Here is a 20,407-nt window from a genome sequence, read left to right on the forward strand (position 1 = left end):
AGGCATAATACAGTTAAAATTGCACTTATTTTTCTTAATAAATATCAGTTTTTTCATGGTTGTTCATGTTATTCACATTTTAAAAGAACAGTTTATAGATGTAAATGTTTCCATAATATAATTTTACTTTTTTCGCTATAGAAAATATTGAATTGTTTGGAGTTGGCATTATTTATATATTATTATGGTATTAATTTACTGGTAGGCCCCCTTCAGATCATACTGGGAGGATATGGCCCCTGAACTAAAATGAGTTTGACGCCCCTGCTCTAAAGGAAAAGAGAACACAAAATACAAATGAGAAAGTGTTGTGATAAAGACAGAATAATAGAAAAAAGTACAATATCCAAGTAGAATGATAGTAATGAAAATAAGTAAATAGGTAAATACATTAAAAATTAATTGCACAAGTTTACTGTTTTATCAAGTCAGTAGGCTAGTGTTTAGCATTTGCTCATGTCTGGCCCCTGTGAGCCCTTTGGCTCCTGTATTTCCACCCCTTTTGTCCAAACATGGTCACTGCCAGCTCCCAAAAACTAACATGGTCACAGCCAAGTGACTTCAAATCAACTATACAGAAACCAGTGGGTGATGTCACTTTTCCTTCATCCACTAGTTATGTTCAGTCTATGGCTGGGGTGTCAAACATATGGCCCTGGGATGAATTAGTAAAAATGAGACTGACGATATTAACGATCCAGAGTGTCAAAGTCATTTTAGTTCAGCCCAATTTGATCTCAAGTGGGCCAGATCAGTAAAATACTAGCATAACAACCTATAAATAAATAAATGGATGGATGGATGGATGGATAGTTCCATATTTCAGTAGGAATTATCGGGTTGGAACAGGTGGAACTGAGTAGTCTAATGTTATTTTGGACATTTAACAAATACATTTAACACAACACAGCAAACAGGTTTATGGCAACGTAACTTAAGACCTACCATATAAAATTTAATACCTTAAATAGACTTTTTTAAGGTATTAAATGCAGATTTGTAAATTCAAGACTTTTAAGACTTTTTAAGACCCCTTTTTAAGAACTCTGTCCATAAGTCAATGTATGAGTTTGTAGAAATATGAGCTGAATCTATTCATACTGGCAATCTGGTGGATTTATGTGACCACTAGAGGGACTAGTGAGTCACTCTGCAGGTCACCTATAGTGAGGAAAACTAACACTGCAGGACATTTGACCAAAGAATCAGAAAGTGATGACATGGGATGAGGACGCCACGGGACAAAGCTCTAACTGAAAAGAATGGGGTTTGATGATGACATCCCAGTGTTTCTTCTACATGGGTGAGTTTGAAGCTTATGAAGATATAAAGTTATTATATGATGTTATTATGTTATGTTTGCTGACAGTTGATCCACTGTTCAGACTAAAAACAGAGGTGATTTGTGGTTTTATTGTGGCTGTTTTATGTCTAAAAACAGAGCTGAGCTAACAGATCAATAATGTAATAATGTAAGCTGATGCAGTAACCAATGTGAAGATTACAGTTATTTTGACTTAAAATAACCATCTATATGCTTTTTATTTGAAGAAGAAAACTTGATGATACCATAATACAGATGTGTGTAAATAAGGAGCTTCTGGGGTGCCGCTACAAATAGTGGACCCCATGGAAGGTGGGGTGTAGGGATTGGGGGTATAGGGGTGCATTTCAGAAGAGCTGTTACAACTGCAACTGGTGTGAAACTGAAACTTAGCTTTGCACTGCAAAAATTTAAACCTTACCAAGTGTATTTTTCTCATTTCTAGACAAAATATCTCATCACACTTAAAATAATTAACTTTTCAGTGAGATATAAGAACTTATTTTTTAGACAATAGATCTTGAAAATCTTATTTCAAGAAATCTTACCAAGATAATTTTCACTTGTTCCATTGGCAGATTTTTTTTGCTTGAATTAAGCAAAAACAATCTTGAATTAAGCAAAAAAAAAAAAAAAAATTGAATTAAAAAAAAAAATCTGCCAATGGAACAAGTGAAAATTATCTTGGTAAGATTTCTTGAAATAAGAATTTCAAGATCTATTGTCTAAAAATAAGTTCTCATTTCTCACCGAAAAGTTACTCTTTAGGTGATTACGTCTTATTTTAAGTGTGATGAGATATTTAGACTAGAAATGAGAAAAATACACTCGGTAACATTTAGATTTTAACAGTGTGGATGTCCGACTCCTGTCTTCTACGGGTCTTTTTTACTCCGGAGCTTACATGAAATTTTCACAACTTCTAACCTATATCCCCTGGGCCCCCTGGAAATGCTGGGCCCCATGAATTTGTCATGTTTACCCCCCCCCCCCCTTTAGGGCGCCCCAGATGGGCTTTATTCTTTATTCAGTGAGTGATACAGTGTGTGGATACATAGTGTTGATTCACTGGTGGTTTTGGTAGCCTAGTGTGTCTTGGTAAAAACATTTCTTCCTGTTGTTGATCATTTGGAAAATCAATACAAGAACCACTTAAATTCACTTACATTTTCTTATATGTGCATAATTGTTTTACATTTCTAATCAAATTGTTGGTGATTACAATGTGTCCACAACATATCTATTCACATGATTCTTACCCTTTGGCCGAACTCTCCAGGCTCTCCAGGTAAGCCTTGTGCTCCTGGAGGACCCTGAGGAACACAAACACAAAGTCCAGACAACACTACAGGAATTTTTATGAACTCTTCAGCCAAACGTGCATGAACAGGTGGCTGTTCCACAACATCAACTTCTCTGAATCAACCAGGAAGAGGAAACATGCAGGAAGGAAGTAATAAGTCAATGTCCTTACAGGAGGCCCCGGGGGACCATCAGCCCCTGGAGGCCCAGGAAGTCCAGCATTCCCCTGAAACAAGTCAACAAAACGCACTTATATTATGAACTCAACCTCCTATCTGTGTCAGTAAATGAGGAAGGCATCACACTATGAATTCAATTACTGTGACATGACAGGTGTAATACACTTTACATTTATTCAGGTAATGAATCTGTTCATTTCCGCCCACAAATCATTTACACTGAAAATGGTTTCTCATTAGTGGTTCTGTTAAATCATCATTCAAAAGCCAATTACAGTACATGGCTGTACAAATTAGGCAGTGTTAAAGTTTGTCATTTTTATGTCAACCACATGAGTTTTAACGCTGTAATTCAAATTACATTAATAGTCATAATGTGTACAGCAATTAATTCAGCAGGAAGTCATAGTAGAATTTGGAGCACTTCTGTAAATCTAATATAATAAATATGAAAGCATGTTGCTGATAAATTAGGAAAAAAAAGAAATATCATACTATAGCATAAAAATGTCTTATAATTACATATTTTCACATTATAATAAGATATGTTCATGCTATGATAACATAGTTTCCCTGTAAAACAACTCATTGTCACATCTTATACATCATGTCTAACAGTATTTTTATGTTACAAAAACGGTTGGTTTCATGATGTCATTATAACAAGAAAATATCTTGTTTTAAAATAAATATATTTTGTTATAAAGTGAAACAATATCTTGTTATAACAGCCAACTATTCATCCATTTGTTTTTTTTGTTTTTGTTTTTTTACCATTTCTTAAAAGTCACTCACCTTATCTCCTCTTAAACCTTCCATTCGAACCTTGAAGTGAAAGAAAAGATGCGTTTACATTTTACTGCCATATTAGATAATACATATTATTGCAGTATTATAATTGATGTAGTATTGTGTCTCTGCATCAGTTAAACTCAAGTTTACATACGATGATAAAAAGTAAAAGTAATCTTATGGGTCTTTAAAAAAAAATATTTTGGTGCTAGCTAGCTTAGCATGCTAATTTAGCATCAGCCAGAACTAACATTAGTTCCCACTACATGTGTCGAACTGGACATTTACGAATTCCTCTGATGTAGAATATGGCTTTTATTACACTTTATATTTAATTTGTCAGCTTTTTTTTCTATTTCTACTGTCCAGTTCACTGCAAGTTAAATAAATTAGCGATTTATGTAAATACACACCACTGAGCACACAAATAGACAAATGAAATCAACAGCAGGTTAACTGTTTGCTGTATTATTTTCATTATCTTTGTGCATCTCCTAAATGTGTCCCTCCTGGGTTGTTATCGGAGGTGTCAGAAGTATTCACATTCATTACTCAGGTAGAAGTATAGATACTAGGGTTTAAAAAGACTTCTGTAGAAGCTGAAGTATCAACTCAAGCTTTTTACTCAAGTGCAAGTGTAAAAGTACAGGTTTCAAAACTAAAGTATAAAAGTAAATGTAAGGGAGAAAAATGCCATTAGGACAAAAGCCTAGGCCGCACCATACTCGGAATGGTATATGTTTATACTTCTCATCCAACCACAGTCAAATTTGCTCTATCTGGATGGTGCGATTTATCTGGATAGTTTTTTTTTTTTTTTTAATTTGAATGACGACAACCTGGAATGAAAACCAGGAGTAACGAGGCTATATTTAAAATGTAAAGAGAAGAAAGTATAAATAATTGACTAATTTGCACTCTGTACATATTGACGATGTAAATAATATATACATAAACATATATTTTTAACCCTTTCATGCATGAATTATGAGAACCTTAGTCAAGATTTTTCTGAGTGTTTTTTTATTCCTCTGTAGGCATGAAAAAAAAAAAACAAAATGCATGAATTGAATTTTTTTATGAACCTATTTTTCATAGATTTAGAAAAATGTCCACTCAGCTGGATAATTAGAGTTTGATTTACACTTTATACAGCCAGAGATGCACAGCTTCCAATTTAGCAGACATGGGATTAATTGCAAATTTCTTCCAATATAAAATGAATATCTGGAATTTTTAACAATGATATTAATCCTTAGGTGTTACTTGGTGCTGCATATTTTTTCTACCTTCAGGGGTGTCCTGATATAGAAGGATTTACAAGATACACCTGAATTTCTGACTTTCTGTTGGCCATCTTGGTTATGAGTTGTTGTTGTTTTTTTTTTTAAAGCAATTCCCATGATGGACCAATAGGTGTCAGTGTACGGGATAATGCACAAGCGTCCACTGTGTTGGTTGATATGCAACTACAACAACAAAACCCATAAATATACAAGAGAACAGCTTTTGAACGGCTGTTTGCTGTACTGACCACTATGCATGAAAGGGTTAATAAACCAGTATTCTGTACACATCTACCCAGTTATTCATATTTATCTGAAGTATTCTCAACCCATTGTTGTCCTTGTCTCTAGTCCAATGTTTGTTTATATTAGGTCTATGTTTAAGTATGTTTGGGTTTATATTGAAATTGTACGTCGTGGGCAAAAAAAAAAAAAAATGCAGCCAAATTCCTTGGCCAATAAAGCTGATGCTGATTCTAATTCTAATTGTGTGAAAATGTAAGGAGTAGAAATAAAAAGCTAGCGGAAAAATAATTACTCCAGTAAAGTATAGATAACCCAAATTTCCACTCAAGTAAGGTAACAAAGTGTTTGTACTTGGTTACTTGACACCTGTGGTTGTGATTTACTGCAGGTAAAATACTATAGAAAAATGGGGCCTCACTAACGAAATAACTAAACAAGTCTTCTGTTTTTGACTGGACCTGGAAATGAGTTTTACTGCACCGTGACCTCAAATTAAACACCCGGATGAACACACTAGTGGTATTGGCACATACTTCAACATGGTAGGTACGACTGAATCAATCACAACCGTATAGAAATAGAGTACGACCAATCACAGGAGAGTAAAGGTTGGCTCCAGTCGATTAACACTTGCACCAACCATGGGAAAAAAACAACAACTGTCCAGGTCAGATTCACACCAGGGACGCTGCAGTTTCCAAACACTCATATCTGTTCAAGATGACTGCTACTGGACTTATTTCTGTTCAGTAAGAAAAAACCAGCTGGTCTGTTATTTCTTCCCTTATATTTCTGTAGCACCCCCCATGTAAAAAAAAAAAAAATTATTTCTTCTTTTTTTTTGTTTATTCTTTTTTTTCTCCTTTTTTCTTTACTTAGCAAACCAATGACAACCAATGACCATTGATATTTCTCTCTGTAAGAGGCACCCACTTACAACCATGACATTATCAATTTCTATCAATACCCTTTATCCGAATGTTATTATTATTATTATTATTATTATTACTATTATTATTATTATTTCTTTTTTTATTGGTTATATAGTTATTTATTTTTGTTCATTATGATTTGTGTTAATATCACTATTATTATCACTGTTGTCAACGATAATGATTTTTCTAAATTTTCATTTGTTGTTGTTGTTACCAGTTCCTGTCGTTTCTTTCATTCACACACACACACACACACACACACACACACACACCATTGTATAATGATGAATATGTAATTAGTATGTGTTTTTGTTTTGTCTTATTTGTTGTTATGTCTTTCACATGTTTTGTTATATACTGCATCAGTTAATAAAAAATGTCTGTAGTACATGTTCAGACTTTAATGAAAGGATTTTGTCTTGAAATAGAACATCTTTATAATTCAAGTTTTTATTTGATTTTGTAATGAGGACTTGACATGTTGTACTTTCACATGCAGATATAACATTTTAAATGTATTTTTTTTCTATATTTCTTTTTGTTTTCAGAAAAGAACAAAATCTATCTATACAATTGTTTTTCTGTGTATATCTCCAGTGTTTTCACTTCTTGATCCCCCTGCTTTTTTTTAATCAAGAAAACATAAAAAAAAAAAAAAAAAAAAATACATAAAAAAATTAATTAATTAATTAATTAATTAACAAAAAATAATAATAATAATAATACAAATGACAGTAATATAGTAGCTAAACCACAGTAGGTGTCACGATTCGTTCCTTTTGAGTGTTCATAAAGTCCATCTATGATTTCCAGTATTCCTCAAATTTGTCATAAAATAGAACATCTTTAAACATTTTTCTCACAACTCTATCAGGGAATATAACTCTTCAGTCATTATTTACAGTACTTACCACATCCCCAGGTAATCCAGGAATGCCTTGCTCGCCCTGTGACACAGTTCACACAACAAGGAAAAAAAGCAATCATTAGAATCAACAGCTAGAGTAAAGCTCCTGAGGTAAATATGGTAATGATACAGCAACAACCATAATTTATGAGATAACGTGTGTTTTATTGTGGGCCTAAAGGAAAGTGAAACTTGCGGGTGCAGTTCTAAGTTATTTGTGTGTGCGTGCATGGTTCCACATGCAAACGGGTGTGGTATGAGCATGTGTGCACCACTGGAAGAAGCATCAAAGAAGTAATTACAGACAGACAAATGAAGTCTGCGTTTTATTTTCTCAGACAAATGAGTGACTGTGATGGCAGATGGAGCAGACTGCGGAATGTCTGGAGTGAACAGACAGTAGCTTGGGAAACCGATGACGTGCCTTTAAATTGATTTATATCAGCAGACTTTAATAACATCGCACTTACAGCGACGTCATCTGTGAATTGTTTCTAATCAAATGAACAGCGGGGGGTGTTTTACGTACCTTGTCGCCTTTAATTCCGTTGGGCCCGGGTGCACCAACCAGTCCTTGCAAACCCTAATTAAACATCAGACAAAAGCTTCGTTAATATAAATGCGTCAAAATGTAATATCTGAGTTCTGTGTGCGGATGCAGAGGTTTAGAGCTAGAGTTACTTCTTTCCCAGGTGCACCAGGGGGACCAGGTAATCCATCCACACCCGCCAGACCCTAAAGTGGGAATAAGCATATATGAAATAAAAAAATTAAAAACATGTCATGTACAAGAAAAAAAATAAAATAAAAAAAGAGGAAGGATGGTGTGAACAGCTGTGGATTGCATTCTATACACTGGAAAAAATGCCCCTCTAAAAACAAGTTTAAAAAAATTTATACAAGACATTTTTGCTTGAATTAAGCAAAAAAAATCTACCAGTGGAACAAGTGAAAATGATCTTGGTAAGATTTCTTGAAATAAGATTTTCAAGATCAGTTGTCTACAAATAAGTTCTTATATCTCACTGAAAAGTTACTCTTTAGGCGATTATGTCTTATTTTAAGTGTGATGAGATATTTTGACTAGTAATGAGACAAGTACACTTGGTAAGATTTAGATTTTTTCCAGTGTAGCAGCTTTTACCGGCTGTGCTCTGTTGTGATTAGATGTTTCATTATATAAATGTGATTAATCCATTAGCTGCTACTAAATTGGAAAATAAGTAATTTTTGCTTCTTTTTCTCCACTTTGCCTCAAACAGGATATTAGCTGAACCCATAAAGATCCAGTAATACATTTCTGGCAATTCCCAAATTATTATTATTTTTTTCTCTATTTTTAAACCTTGATAATTTATTCTAATATTATCTTCTATCTTTTCTATATTTAATTCACTGATCATGTAGATGGTCATAAAAGCTCAGATTAAAGTTGATAATTAATAATATCAAAAACAGAGAAAGTGTTATCTATAGTGTACACAGAGTCTTCATTAGTGATACACAAGACATGTGCAACACCAGTGCATGATGGGATGCTAATCATGTTGCCTTTAAGAATGGCTGAAGTAAAAAGTAAAAAGAAAAGATGTTGATATCAGTGGCATTCCTATAGGCAATAAAGGACATTATTATTATTTTTTTTAAATCTAAGAGTGCCTTTTATGAAACTATAATTCTGAAAATGTCAATTACCTCAACAACCTAGAAATGAAGGGAATTTCAAAAATATTATGCCTCATCTTATAATTTACTCATGCGCATAACTTACAGACCACCGTGGATCTACAAATAAATACATAAAACATTTAGTAACAGGCGTCTGGAACTGAAAAATATATTATTTAACTTTACAACAACTTGTCAAGACTCAATGACACCTTTGACTGTTAACCCATAAAGAACCAGTGTTACTTTTGTGGCAGTTTTCACATGAATTTTTCTCTGGATTTAACTTTTCTCAAGTGAGTTATCACCATTTATTAAAATATTCTCCTCTGTATGTGGTGTTTTTCAGTAAAAGTCAGGTATTTTCCCATATTTAATGTTCTGATCATGTAGATGTTCATAAAAGCTCAAATTAAAGTTGATTATCATCATATCAGAAACAGAGAAAACTGAAGAAAAAGTTACTTTTTAAGCAAAATATTTCATTAACCAAACATAAAGACAAGCTTCTCCATCCACTGTCACTGATCCAACTCCATGGGTTTTACTAGTAAATGAGTGTTGTAGAAGATGACAGTGTTTCCACATTCACTACTGAACCTCTGAATGTCCGAATGGGTCATATCTGATGACCATGAAAAGATGACAAACTGTATTTTACACCCATTATTTACATGAATTGATAAGATTAATGAATCAACAGGTATTAAACATTTTAGATCAGTAAATGCTTTTGATCGATGGTGGTTGCTTGGGTCTTTATGGTTAAATGTTTTCTGTGTATGTTTTGTATTTTAACAAATTCATCCTATGGGCCGGATTGGACCCTTTAAAGGCCATTTTTGCCCTGCGGACTGTATGTTTGACACCCCTGGTCTAGACCCACCTATAAATATATACCAAGACTACAGAGAAAAAGACAGAAAAACACATTCATCAACTGAAAATTCAACAAATCCACCTAATTCTACTGAACTCCTCGAACGAAAAATGAACAGAAGTAACTGAAAACTGTCAGAGGACGTTAATGTACAACCTAAAACACATGCCTACTGTTCGGTCTATCCCCTCTATACAACCCTTTCACTTTATCACCTTACTCAGGGGAAGTACTTTTCCAGCGTTCACCCACAGGAAACTACTCACTGACACAGCCAGTGATGGACAGACGGCTCTGAACCTGCTAAAGCACTGACATCAGCAGCTTTCAATGGAGTTCAGTGTCCCCCCGAACCTGCCACATATGGTGAACTCATCAATGTACCGACGGTGTTCACAGCACAACACCAACCACATGTTAACCCATAAAGACCCAAACATCCACTAGTGACCAAAACCACCTGCTGATCTAAACTGTTTAATACCGGTTGATCCACTAATCCTATCAATACATGTAATTAATTGGTGTAAAGTGCAGTTTTTCATCTTTTCATGGTCATCAGATATGACCCATTTGGACGTTCAGAGGCTCCATAGTTACCATGGAAACACCATCATCTTCTATAACATTGATTCACCAGTAAAACCCGTGGAGTTGGATCAATGACAGTGGATGGACACACTTGTTATAAGATTCAGTTATTGATATCTTTGCTGAAAAAGTCACTTTTTCTTCAGTTTTCTTTAGTTTTTGATATAATAATCCTGAGCATTTATCAGAGCTTTTATGAACATCTACATGATCCGTAAACTAAATATCAGAAAATACATGATTTACACTGAAAAAAATGCAAGATGGGTCCTTTTATGAAACTGGTCCTTAAAAACAGGACAGAGGGGCTAAAAATTCAAACCAGATGTAGACTAATGTTAAGAAGCAAGTTTGGAAGTACTTTGGCTCTATTTTAAAAATAAATATTTACTGAGATAAAAGAGGAACTATTTTTCAGATAAAACACATTTTTATATTATTTTAATATAATTTTTATACAGAAATCCGCATGTAACAGTAAAAAGGACACAAAAATTACATGTTTTTTTTTTTTTTCTTTTTCCAAATATCTCTTTATTCTCTCACGGGTACTTTTTGGGAATCAAACTAATTATGTAAGGCAGAATGTTTCACAAAAATGACTGCTGTTGCAAAATCATTCACGATTTATTTGTGTTTAAATGGGCAGGTTCCGCATGTAACACCAGTGGACACAATGGGTTACACACGAAATCTGCAATGAGACTGAGATTCATGAAAAACCCACTTCTGGATTAGAAAAACCACTAGGATCCTCAAATTTAACACAATGTCTTTATCTTTAGTGGTATATAAGACCATTTACAGCCATGTTTTCCAGATCAAATGCACTGACACCTAGGTAGTTTTTCATGTCCCAATTTTGGTCCTATTTTTGGCCCCAATATTTTATTGGAAATTCCTTAATTTTTAGATGGCTCAGAGCAAGAGTATAATTTTTTTTTTTTTTTCAGTTATCTGAAGTCATCATTAGGTACATCCTGGGGGAAATATGTCTAAATTTCTCTTTTATTATTGGGTTTAAAAAGCTGGAAATGTGCCAGATACCAAAATGAACCCAGTTTCATAGAAGCACCCAGATACAGAGGATAAAATTATAATAAATGGAGACAAATCACTTAAGAAAGGTTCAATCTGGACATAAGGGAACTGCCACATATGCAGCTCTGGGTCTTTATGGGTTAAAACCATCTCAGACTGATATAAAAACCAAGTGTATCTACTGTTAGACTTTTCTGTCGTGGTTACTTGATCTTTTGCTTGAAGAAGACAGAAGAATATGACATTATTGGCAAACTATTGTTTATGCTGAGCAATAACTTTCAGTGATTTATAAGCAGTCTGAATTTTATTCTAGTTTCATTCTCACGGTACAGGGATGGAGGAAAGTTCACACATCAACAAAGCTTCAGCAGGTCTGAAAGAGCTGCATTATGGCCAAACGCCCCCACATAATCCCAGACAGGAAGTGTGGAGAGTGAATCAAGGAAGCCACATCTGTTTGTGCAATTACACCCCTCAGTTCTCAGTTCCACAGAGAAGAATGATCGCTTTCAGAGAATTAGGTATGTCTGTTGTAAGGATTTGCACTTTGAACTCTACTCTGTACAGGTTCAACTGAACATCTTTACTTCAAATCCAACATTACACAGAGAAAACATGGGCCAAAAAGTCAACTGTCTCACAGCAGGAACTATCAGCTGGCAAAATCACTGCAAAATCTCAGTTTACCATCATAAATACTGTACTGTTGCTGCATACTGTGAGATTTTGTACATATTAGGAAGTTGTTTTATTATTTTTATTTTGTTTGCACATTTTATACTGCTTTTATTCTACCATACTTAAGTTTTATATTTTTTATCCTTTTATCTTCTATGCTAGAAAACTGAGACCTGGGTAACTATATTTTATTCTATCATGTATCAATGATCGAATGACAATAAAGCTGAGTCTGAAATAAAAAAAATGTAAAGATACGATGAAATATCAAAAATGAATACCCTCAGTGCTGGTATTTATGTGCATAGAATTATATTTATTTAGCTCACCTGGGCTCCTGGGGTTCCTTTTTCACCTTTGGCACCATTTTCACCCTAGTACAACATAAAAAATCCTATTCCATCATAATGCACCATCAATAAAATCTGAATCAGAATCATGTTTATACGTCAACTTTGTAAACACATACAAGGAATTTTTTTGCTAGTTCATGTTGTCTCTCTAGTAAATTATAAATGCAAAATATAATAAGAAAATTAAGAAAAGCAAAATAAGAAAAAGCAACTCTATATATATGTAAAAAGTATATACAGTTATGGAAAAAAATATTAGACCATCAACAGTCATCAAAAACAATGGCACAAATATGCTATAAAATACACAATATGTAAATGATATATAAAATGACATGGCAGAGGGACTGAAAAATGGGTAAGGAATCATAATATTTGGCTTTGATATCTGAAAACTGATTTGCACATCTGTATACTGCAAAGTTATTTCCTATACATTTCCATACAGTCACGGAAAAAATTATTAGACCATTGAAAGTCATCAAAAACAATGTCTATGCAATCCAGTACTAACTCCTGTGTGTATCATGTGACTAAAACAGACAGAAAAGAAAACATGGAATGCCTAAAAGCACTGTTTTTGTCAGTACAATGCCATAGATATTGATGTAAGAACTGAAGTGACACTGGTTATTATCAAGAAAACATGGAAAATGGATAAATATCAGCCCTGAAATTAAACTCTTATGATCTATTTTTGTTGTTATCATTATATTTGTCCAAACAAATGTACCTTTAGTTGTACCAGGCATTAAAATGAACAAGAAACTGAAGAAAACAAGGGTGGTCTAATCATTTTTTCCATGACTGCATACATAAGGGCACATATCATCTTCTGTACAGTTTAGTACATTGAACAAAAATATAAATGCAACACTTTTGATTTGGTCCTATTTTTCATGAGCTGAACTCAACAATCTAAAACTTTTTCTATGTACACAAAAGGCCTATTTCTCTCAAATATTGTTCATAAATCTGTCTAAATCTGTGTTAGTGAGCACTTCTCCTTCGTCCTTTGCTGAGATAATCATTCCACCTCATAGGTGTGGGATATCAAGATGGTTAGTTTCTTTTCCTCCGCTTAGTAATATGCTTAAATTCAGCGGGTTGTCTCGTCTGATCTGAGGTCATAGTCAGAAAGTAGAGCGGCATGACAGCATGATTATTGCACAGGTGTGCCTTAGGCTGGCCACAATAAAAGGCCACTGTACAATGTCCAGGGGGGTCAGAAAACCAGTCAGTATTTGGTGTGACCACCATTTTCCTCGCACAGTCTTCTTCATGAATTCTCTGAAACACCTTTGGAGATGGTTTATGGTAGAGAAATGAACATTCAGTTCACAGGCAAAAGCTCTGGTGGAGATTCCTGAAGTCAGCATGCCAACTGCATATTCCCTCGAAACTTGTGACATCTGTGGCATTGTGCTGTGTGATAAAACTGCACATTTTAGAGTGGCCTTTTATTGTGGCCAGCCTGAGGCACACCTGTGCAAAAATCATGCTGTCTAATCAGCATCTGGATATGCCACACCTGTGAGGTGGATGGATTATCTCAGCAAAGGAGAAGTGCCCACTAACACAAATTTAGACAGATTTGTGAGCAATATTTGAGAGAAATAAACTTTGTGTGTACACAGAAAAAGTTTTAGATCTTTGAGTTCAGCTCATGAAAATTGGGAGCAAAAACAAAAGTGTGGCATTTATATTTTTGTTCTGTGTACAACTGGGACATCAGTAAATATAATTTCTAATCATAAACATTTGCTGCAGTGAGTTCAGTTTATACTCACATTGACGCCTCTCGGTCCCGGAGAACCAGGGATTCCTGCATCACCTTGAATTCCCTGTAGAACATAAATACAACTGTATTATATTTGCTGGAGATGATGTGGCCAAACTTGAAAGTTGTGTTACTGATTCAGCAGTTTGATGTGGGCCAACTGGGAACTGCTGAGTCAGAGCTGAATCAATTTAAGAAACTTGAGTGACCGACAAAGGACCACGACACCCAGAAAGAGAAACAGCAGCTGTCTGTGATCCACCCCCCATGGGCAGACCTTCAACTTTGACTTCTGACCATGCTTTCATTTTTGTCTCTGGCTAAAAAGAAATGGCCCTTCTAATGTTGGGCAGATGGTTGGCTTTCTACTGTGGTCTTGTTAATACAAAAATTTAACTTATTCTCTTTGTTGCAGACGTGTTGACTTTCAGCTTGATCCATAATTTAGGTGAACTAATGACTATTATACTGAAACTTAAAAAGACTACATTGTGATTACCTTCAGTCTCCTGGCTGCCATTATAACAATTAGTATGTTTAACCCTTTATCGGGCAAGTGACTATTTTTGGTCATTTCTGCATACATTACAAAACAGTGACAGCAACAGTTACAAGTCCAATGTGGTCTACAGGGTCTGTAAGGTCCACCTCTGCATGAACAGTGAGTGTACCTGCTTTGTTAGGTACTATGAAGTAATGGTACTAATGTAAGGAATGATGTTCAAAGGGAGAATGTGAATGTGGACAGGGGTCTGGATCAGCACTGATGGTGGTCTAATGTTCTAAAAGTGATGTTCTAATGTTCGAAAATACATGTTACTTTCACCTTACAAATGTTTTACTTATATTCGTTGAACATACGTCTTGGATTTTTAATTTTTTTGCCACTTATGGGTAAGGAACCAAATATGGTAACTTCATTAACCTTGGCAATCTTTATTGGCCTTTTTATGTTAGTTTTTATTCTTGTTGAGTCACACTATAAGTGAAACTGTAGGCTGAACAATACCTGTTCATCTGTGATTATCATTATTAGCATGTACTGTTAATTTTAAGCCTTGCACCTGTCACAATAAAAGCACTTCCTGTGCTCTTCAGCACTATCTGAGCAAATTTCCTCCCAATTCTCAGTCTCTCTACAATATATTATAAAGATAATGGACTGGTAAGAACCTGTTCATTAATAAACTCAGGATAATGACCACTATCTTGCTAGAAACATGAATATAAATGCAATATTAAGGTTGTATTTGGCCCTGACTTGCTTTACTTAGCCACATATGTAGTTCTATATCTGAAACCTAGAGGTGAATATCCACCAACTAATGCACAGATAAAGCAACAGATGAAGTAAGTAGTTTGTGGTTAGGGTAAAGTAGAAGACAAAAAAAGTAATTTGGCCACTATCCTTGGTGATTTGTTTATTCAAAACACTTTATCAAAAAAATATCAGTAATAATGCAATATATGAGTATAAATACATAATGTTTTTGTTGCACTATAAATTAGCCATTATATATCCTCCTGAGACCCAGCAATACATTTTTGTTCTCTGCAGTGGACAAGAGTTTCACAGCTTTACTTTAAAAATGTTCACTGAGAAGGATTTTATACATATTTAAAAAAAAAAAAAAAAAAAAAAAAACTAAACTGTTCCATCATGCTGTTTCCAATTAAGGCAATTATTTAATGCAAAATAGCAAAAATGTTAACTTACTTACACAATTGTCAAGCAGCTGTGACACAAAATGAAGTAAATGGCTGCTGTTCAACTGAACTTCCTTGCATGCACGTATTTCAGTGCATTATCTATTGTGCTGCTAATATTAATAGTATAGTATCTATTCCAGGTCGAAGTTTAACTGAGTTTTTCCTTGTGCGTTTGTAGTTTCTCATCTGCAACAACAGTAGCATTTCCCTGATTTACTGAGCCTTTCCCTGTGTTTTGTCAAAAGGGTTCATTCATTTCCTCTGCATTAGGGTCGGGCGGCCTGTCACAGTCCATTACCAGGCCCACACCTCTCCATTCTCCCCCTCTTGGCTCTTTCACCAGCTGCTTCATCCAAGAGAAAGTCGACCAAACTGGCCTCCTTTATCACAGCAAATCAATAACAATCTTAAAGCTAATTGTCCAGACAAATGTATGCACGCCCACTTAACAGAACAAGCACGTGCCAAATGTAAATGCACTGGGATGTGAATGGATTAAAAATTAGGTCAAAAACACACTCACTTACCTTTTGTCCAGCAGTTCCCGACACCCCTGGACTACCAGGCGATCCGGCCTGACCCTATTCACAAAAAACATACAGATGAATCCATTAGGGATGCCAGTAAATATCTATATAATTAAGTATTGCAATATAATATAATATTGTTTTTGGTTCCGTTTCTTTGTTTCTTCATTTGTTAACACTCTAGCAGCAAAACCATTGGTTGAATTCATACCAAATTGGGTTTATAGATTGCCAGTGACCCAGAATAGAGATAATTATATTTTGGGAAAAGCAGGTCAAAGTTCAAATTTTTTATGACACTTTTTAAATATTTTTTTTCTCCCATTTTCTTATAATGGGTGAAATTTCAAATGTCTATAAAAACATCAATTTTGTTTCAGTTTACTTCAGACTTGGCACATATATAGAGGCAACTGATATGCTGACATCAGCACATACATAGACATGATTGTATCAGCTGGATTGATGCCAAAATAAGCTACAGTACATGTAAGGTTGTGGGGTTTGTTGTGTCTGGCACCACTTGTTTGTTTTGTGATACACTACTGATTCTCAAAAACACTGGATATCCCATTAAAAGTCTACATAAGGGGTGTCAAACATGCGGCCCAGGGGCCAAAACCGGCCCGCCAAAGGGTCCAATCCAGCCTGCAGGATGAATTAGTGAAATACAAAAATTACACTGAAGATATTAACAGTTAAGGATGTCAAATAAATTTGGTTCAATTCCATCTAAAGTGGGTCAGACCAGTAAAATACTATCATAATAAACTATAAATAAGGAAAACCACAAATTGTTCTCTTTGTTTTAGTGTAAAAAAGTACAATTACACCAAAATGTTAACAATTACAGACTAGCCTTTTACAAAAAATGTGAAAAACCTGAACAAATATGAACAACCTGAAATGTCTTAAGAGATTTAAGAGTAATTGTACCAATATTCTGTCTGTTATTAAATGTTCTGTGTGTTTGTAGATCCACTGTGATCTGTAAGTTGTAATGAACATGTAAAAATGAGAAGCTGAGGCCAAATAATGGCATAAATTGTTAAAATTGCACTTTTTTCTTAATAAATTTCATTTTGGTCATGGTTTGTTCATGTTTTTCCACATTTTTTAAAAAGATAGTTTGTAGATGTAAAAATTTTGACAATATAATCTTACTTTTTTCACTCTAAAACATAGAAATTAGACATACAAATTTTGGAACTGATATTACTTATGTATTATTATATTATTTTAATGATCCAGCCCACTGCAGGTCAAATTGGGCTTTATGTGGCCCCTGAACCAACATGAGTTTGACACCCCTGGTCTATATGAACATGACAGGGACCATCATTAAGGCAAATTTCTCAACTATAAGTGAATATTTATGTCATATCTAAATACCATGATTTCTGCTTTATAGTGTTAATATTTTCATGAACAACTCCAACATCATACTTCTAAACCTATTTAAAAGTTTGTTTTTTTTAATTTTATGCATAAGATCATTTATTTCCATGTAAAAAAAAAAAAAATTCAATTATAATCAATCATATGTTGCTTATAGTATCATAATAAATTATAATACATCATGACACATATTGTATCACCAGATTTCTGCCAATACACAACCACAGAAAACATAAACAAATCCAAATCCATTCACATCCTTCTTACTTTGTCTCCTTTGTCTCCAGGTAGGCCATCAATACCTGGCACACCCCCAGCTCCCTGTCAGATGAAAATAAACATAATTAATACCAGAAGATGAGGAGTTTTTGCTTCCAAATCAGAGAAACAAACCCCACAGATCCAGGGTCAGCAGAAGCACACCTTCTGTCCTTTTAGTCCAGGAGCACCTGTCAACCCTATGCTGCCTGAATCACCCTGCAAAAAGAAGGCAATTATTGATTTAGACTGATAAATATGAACATGCACGAAGGCGGAGGTACTGACGTGCTCTCAGAACCTGAAGGCATCACAAAACATGGTTTAGTACGTTCTGTTGAGTACGGTGGTGTATCAGGGCCGATTTATGTAAGAAAAGAAAATAAGAGCCAGAGGAGGGGGTAATATACTGAGAAGAAATGTAGACATTTATGCGACAAAAACACCAGTATTCTTAATATATCTTTTGAGATTATAATCTAATTTATGTGTAAGTAACTGCAAAAATTTTAAAGTCATAAATTTACAAAAAATAAATATAGATATAAAGATAAAATGTAAATATTCTATGAAATTATGATAGTACATTAAGAAGAAAAAACATGGGTATTCATAAGAAGTAGACTGAGAAAAATGCATAAGAAAAAGACAAATTTGCCATAAAAAACAAAAAGAAAAACAAAACACTCAGATATTGCTTTAATTATGGTGGTAAATTTACATGAAAAAATTCTTAAATTTCCTAATAATTCCAAAATTCCCTTTGATTGAAATAACATTTTCAGGAAATTAGGGAATTTTCAGCCTTCAGTCACCTGTTGGTTCAGTTTAAGTGGCAAAAGTAGCTGGTTAGGTTTAGGAAACAGTCCTGGTCTGGGGTTTTATTCCTCATAATATTACAAAATTCATTTACAACTTGAAATTTTTCTTGAAATATTAAACTCACCCTCTTGATTTTTTAAAACATACAGTGGCCGTAACACACCGTCGTAGTGTAGAAGATTAATATACAACAAAGTACGAATGTTAGAGAGTAATGGCTGGACTCCATTAATCAAACAGTAACATGTAACATAGACATTTAGACAGATAGTGGACATTAACCCTCTGTGACCCACAGCTGTAAACATCTATTTGAAACAGTCTAATAGTATAATACTGAACATTTACAAAACCCTACAGTCTTAACTCTGTCATAGGTCATTGTTACCTGTTTTTCTTCTGTTTCGCACCAATTCCACCATTTTTCCAAGCAGGTATTTGACCTATTTTCTGAATTTTAAAGATGTTTAAAGACAGAAACCTTTAATACTAAAGGTAAAAGTTTGGTACATGTGTTATGATGAACTGTGACATGTCCAGGGTTGTGAAGTGAACAGATTTATTACAATATTACTAAAGAAACACTGAGCATCATTCATTCTGAAGACAGTAACCTAAGTGCTAAACTATTTTCAAGCAAAATCTGGTATGTAATTGGTGAAGAATGGTGAGCAAAATTTTAGTTGTGCAATTTGAAAAATTTCCATTAAAATAATTTTCTTTTCAAGTTTTTTTTTTTTTTTTTTGTTAATGGACAAGGTTGGTGTTGTTGTTCTTGGGTTTGTTTGTTTTGTTTTAGTATACATGTAAAAAAAAAAAAAAAAAAAAAAAGGAAAATGTGCAACAATTCATTTTCAATTGATTTGTCACATATGATATAGTGTTTGTATTGCCCAATTTCTGTAAAACTCCAAATAAACAAAGGTTGGAAAATAATAATTATAATAATAATAGTTTTCTTTGTGCATTCTAGTTGGATTATTATTACAAATTAAGTTACATACATAGCAGACAATTCTAACGCAAATATTTTTAAGATTAATGAATAAAAATATCTGTTTTCTAATGCACTTTCTTAAAATCCAAATGATGATATTTGTAACCACTAAGACCTGCAATGCGAAAACCAAAAACTGAAAAAGACTGATGATAATTTCTTGATCAGAGGCTTAATAAAAACAATTATTACAATACATTACAGTAAGATTGTTTTTACAAAATAAGTTACATTCATATCAGACAATTCTAACACAAATATTTGTAAGATTAATGAATAAAAATATCTGTTTTCTAATGGACTTTCTTAAAATCTAAATGGTAATATTTGTAACCACTAAGACCTGCAATGCGAAAACCAAAGAATGAAGAAGACTGATGATAGTTTCTTGATCAGAGGCTTAATAAAAACAATAATTACAATACAAAAAAAATTGTGAAACTAAAGCATGGGTTTCAGAGGGTTAAAATCACACACAGAACACAAAGGGTCACACAAGTTACGAAACACAACACACACAAAACACACACAGACTTTTGAGTAAAGGCTTGTGAGCCAGAGCCTTCGAACAGCTGTCAACATTCTCACCAAGACCCACAATGGTCTGGTCACACATTCAACCATAGACTCAAGGAACAATGGCCGTCCCCTTTAGTATGCTGCACTTTTGGTTTGAACCCTGATGTCATCTTCTGTGCCAAGGATTTCCTTGGAATTTGAAAGCTGGACC

General features: G+C 34.2%; 1 protein-coding gene across 1 annotated transcript in view; it reads right to left on the minus strand.

The window, feature by feature from the left end:
* Positions 1–20,407, minus strand: part of col22a1 (collagen, type XXII, alpha 1) — a 134,546-nt gene that overhangs the window by 60,689 nt on the left and 53,450 nt on the right. Inside the window, exons 10-19 of the mRNA XM_030147327.1 lie at positions 17,868–17,921; positions 16,203–16,256; positions 13,976–14,029; positions 12,162–12,206; positions 7,653–7,706; positions 7,501–7,554; positions 6,976–7,011; positions 3,601–3,630; positions 2,799–2,852; positions 2,584–2,637 (exon numbers count right to left, since the gene is read on the minus strand). Coding sequence (XP_030003187.1) covers positions 2,584–2,637; positions 2,799–2,852; positions 3,601–3,630; positions 6,976–7,011; positions 7,501–7,554; positions 7,653–7,706; positions 12,162–12,206; positions 13,976–14,029; positions 16,203–16,256; positions 17,868–17,921 — 489 coding nt within the window. The remainder of the gene's footprint in view (positions 1–2,583; positions 2,638–2,798; positions 2,853–3,600; positions 3,631–6,975; positions 7,012–7,500; positions 7,555–7,652; positions 7,707–12,161; positions 12,207–13,975; positions 14,030–16,202; positions 16,257–17,867; positions 17,922–20,407) is intronic.

Source organism: Sphaeramia orbicularis, chromosome 11 (assembly GCF_902148855.1).
Source record: "Sphaeramia orbicularis chromosome 11, fSphaOr1.1, whole genome shotgun sequence".
Lineage (NCBI taxonomy): Eukaryota > Metazoa > Chordata > Actinopteri > Kurtiformes > Apogonidae > Sphaeramia > Sphaeramia orbicularis.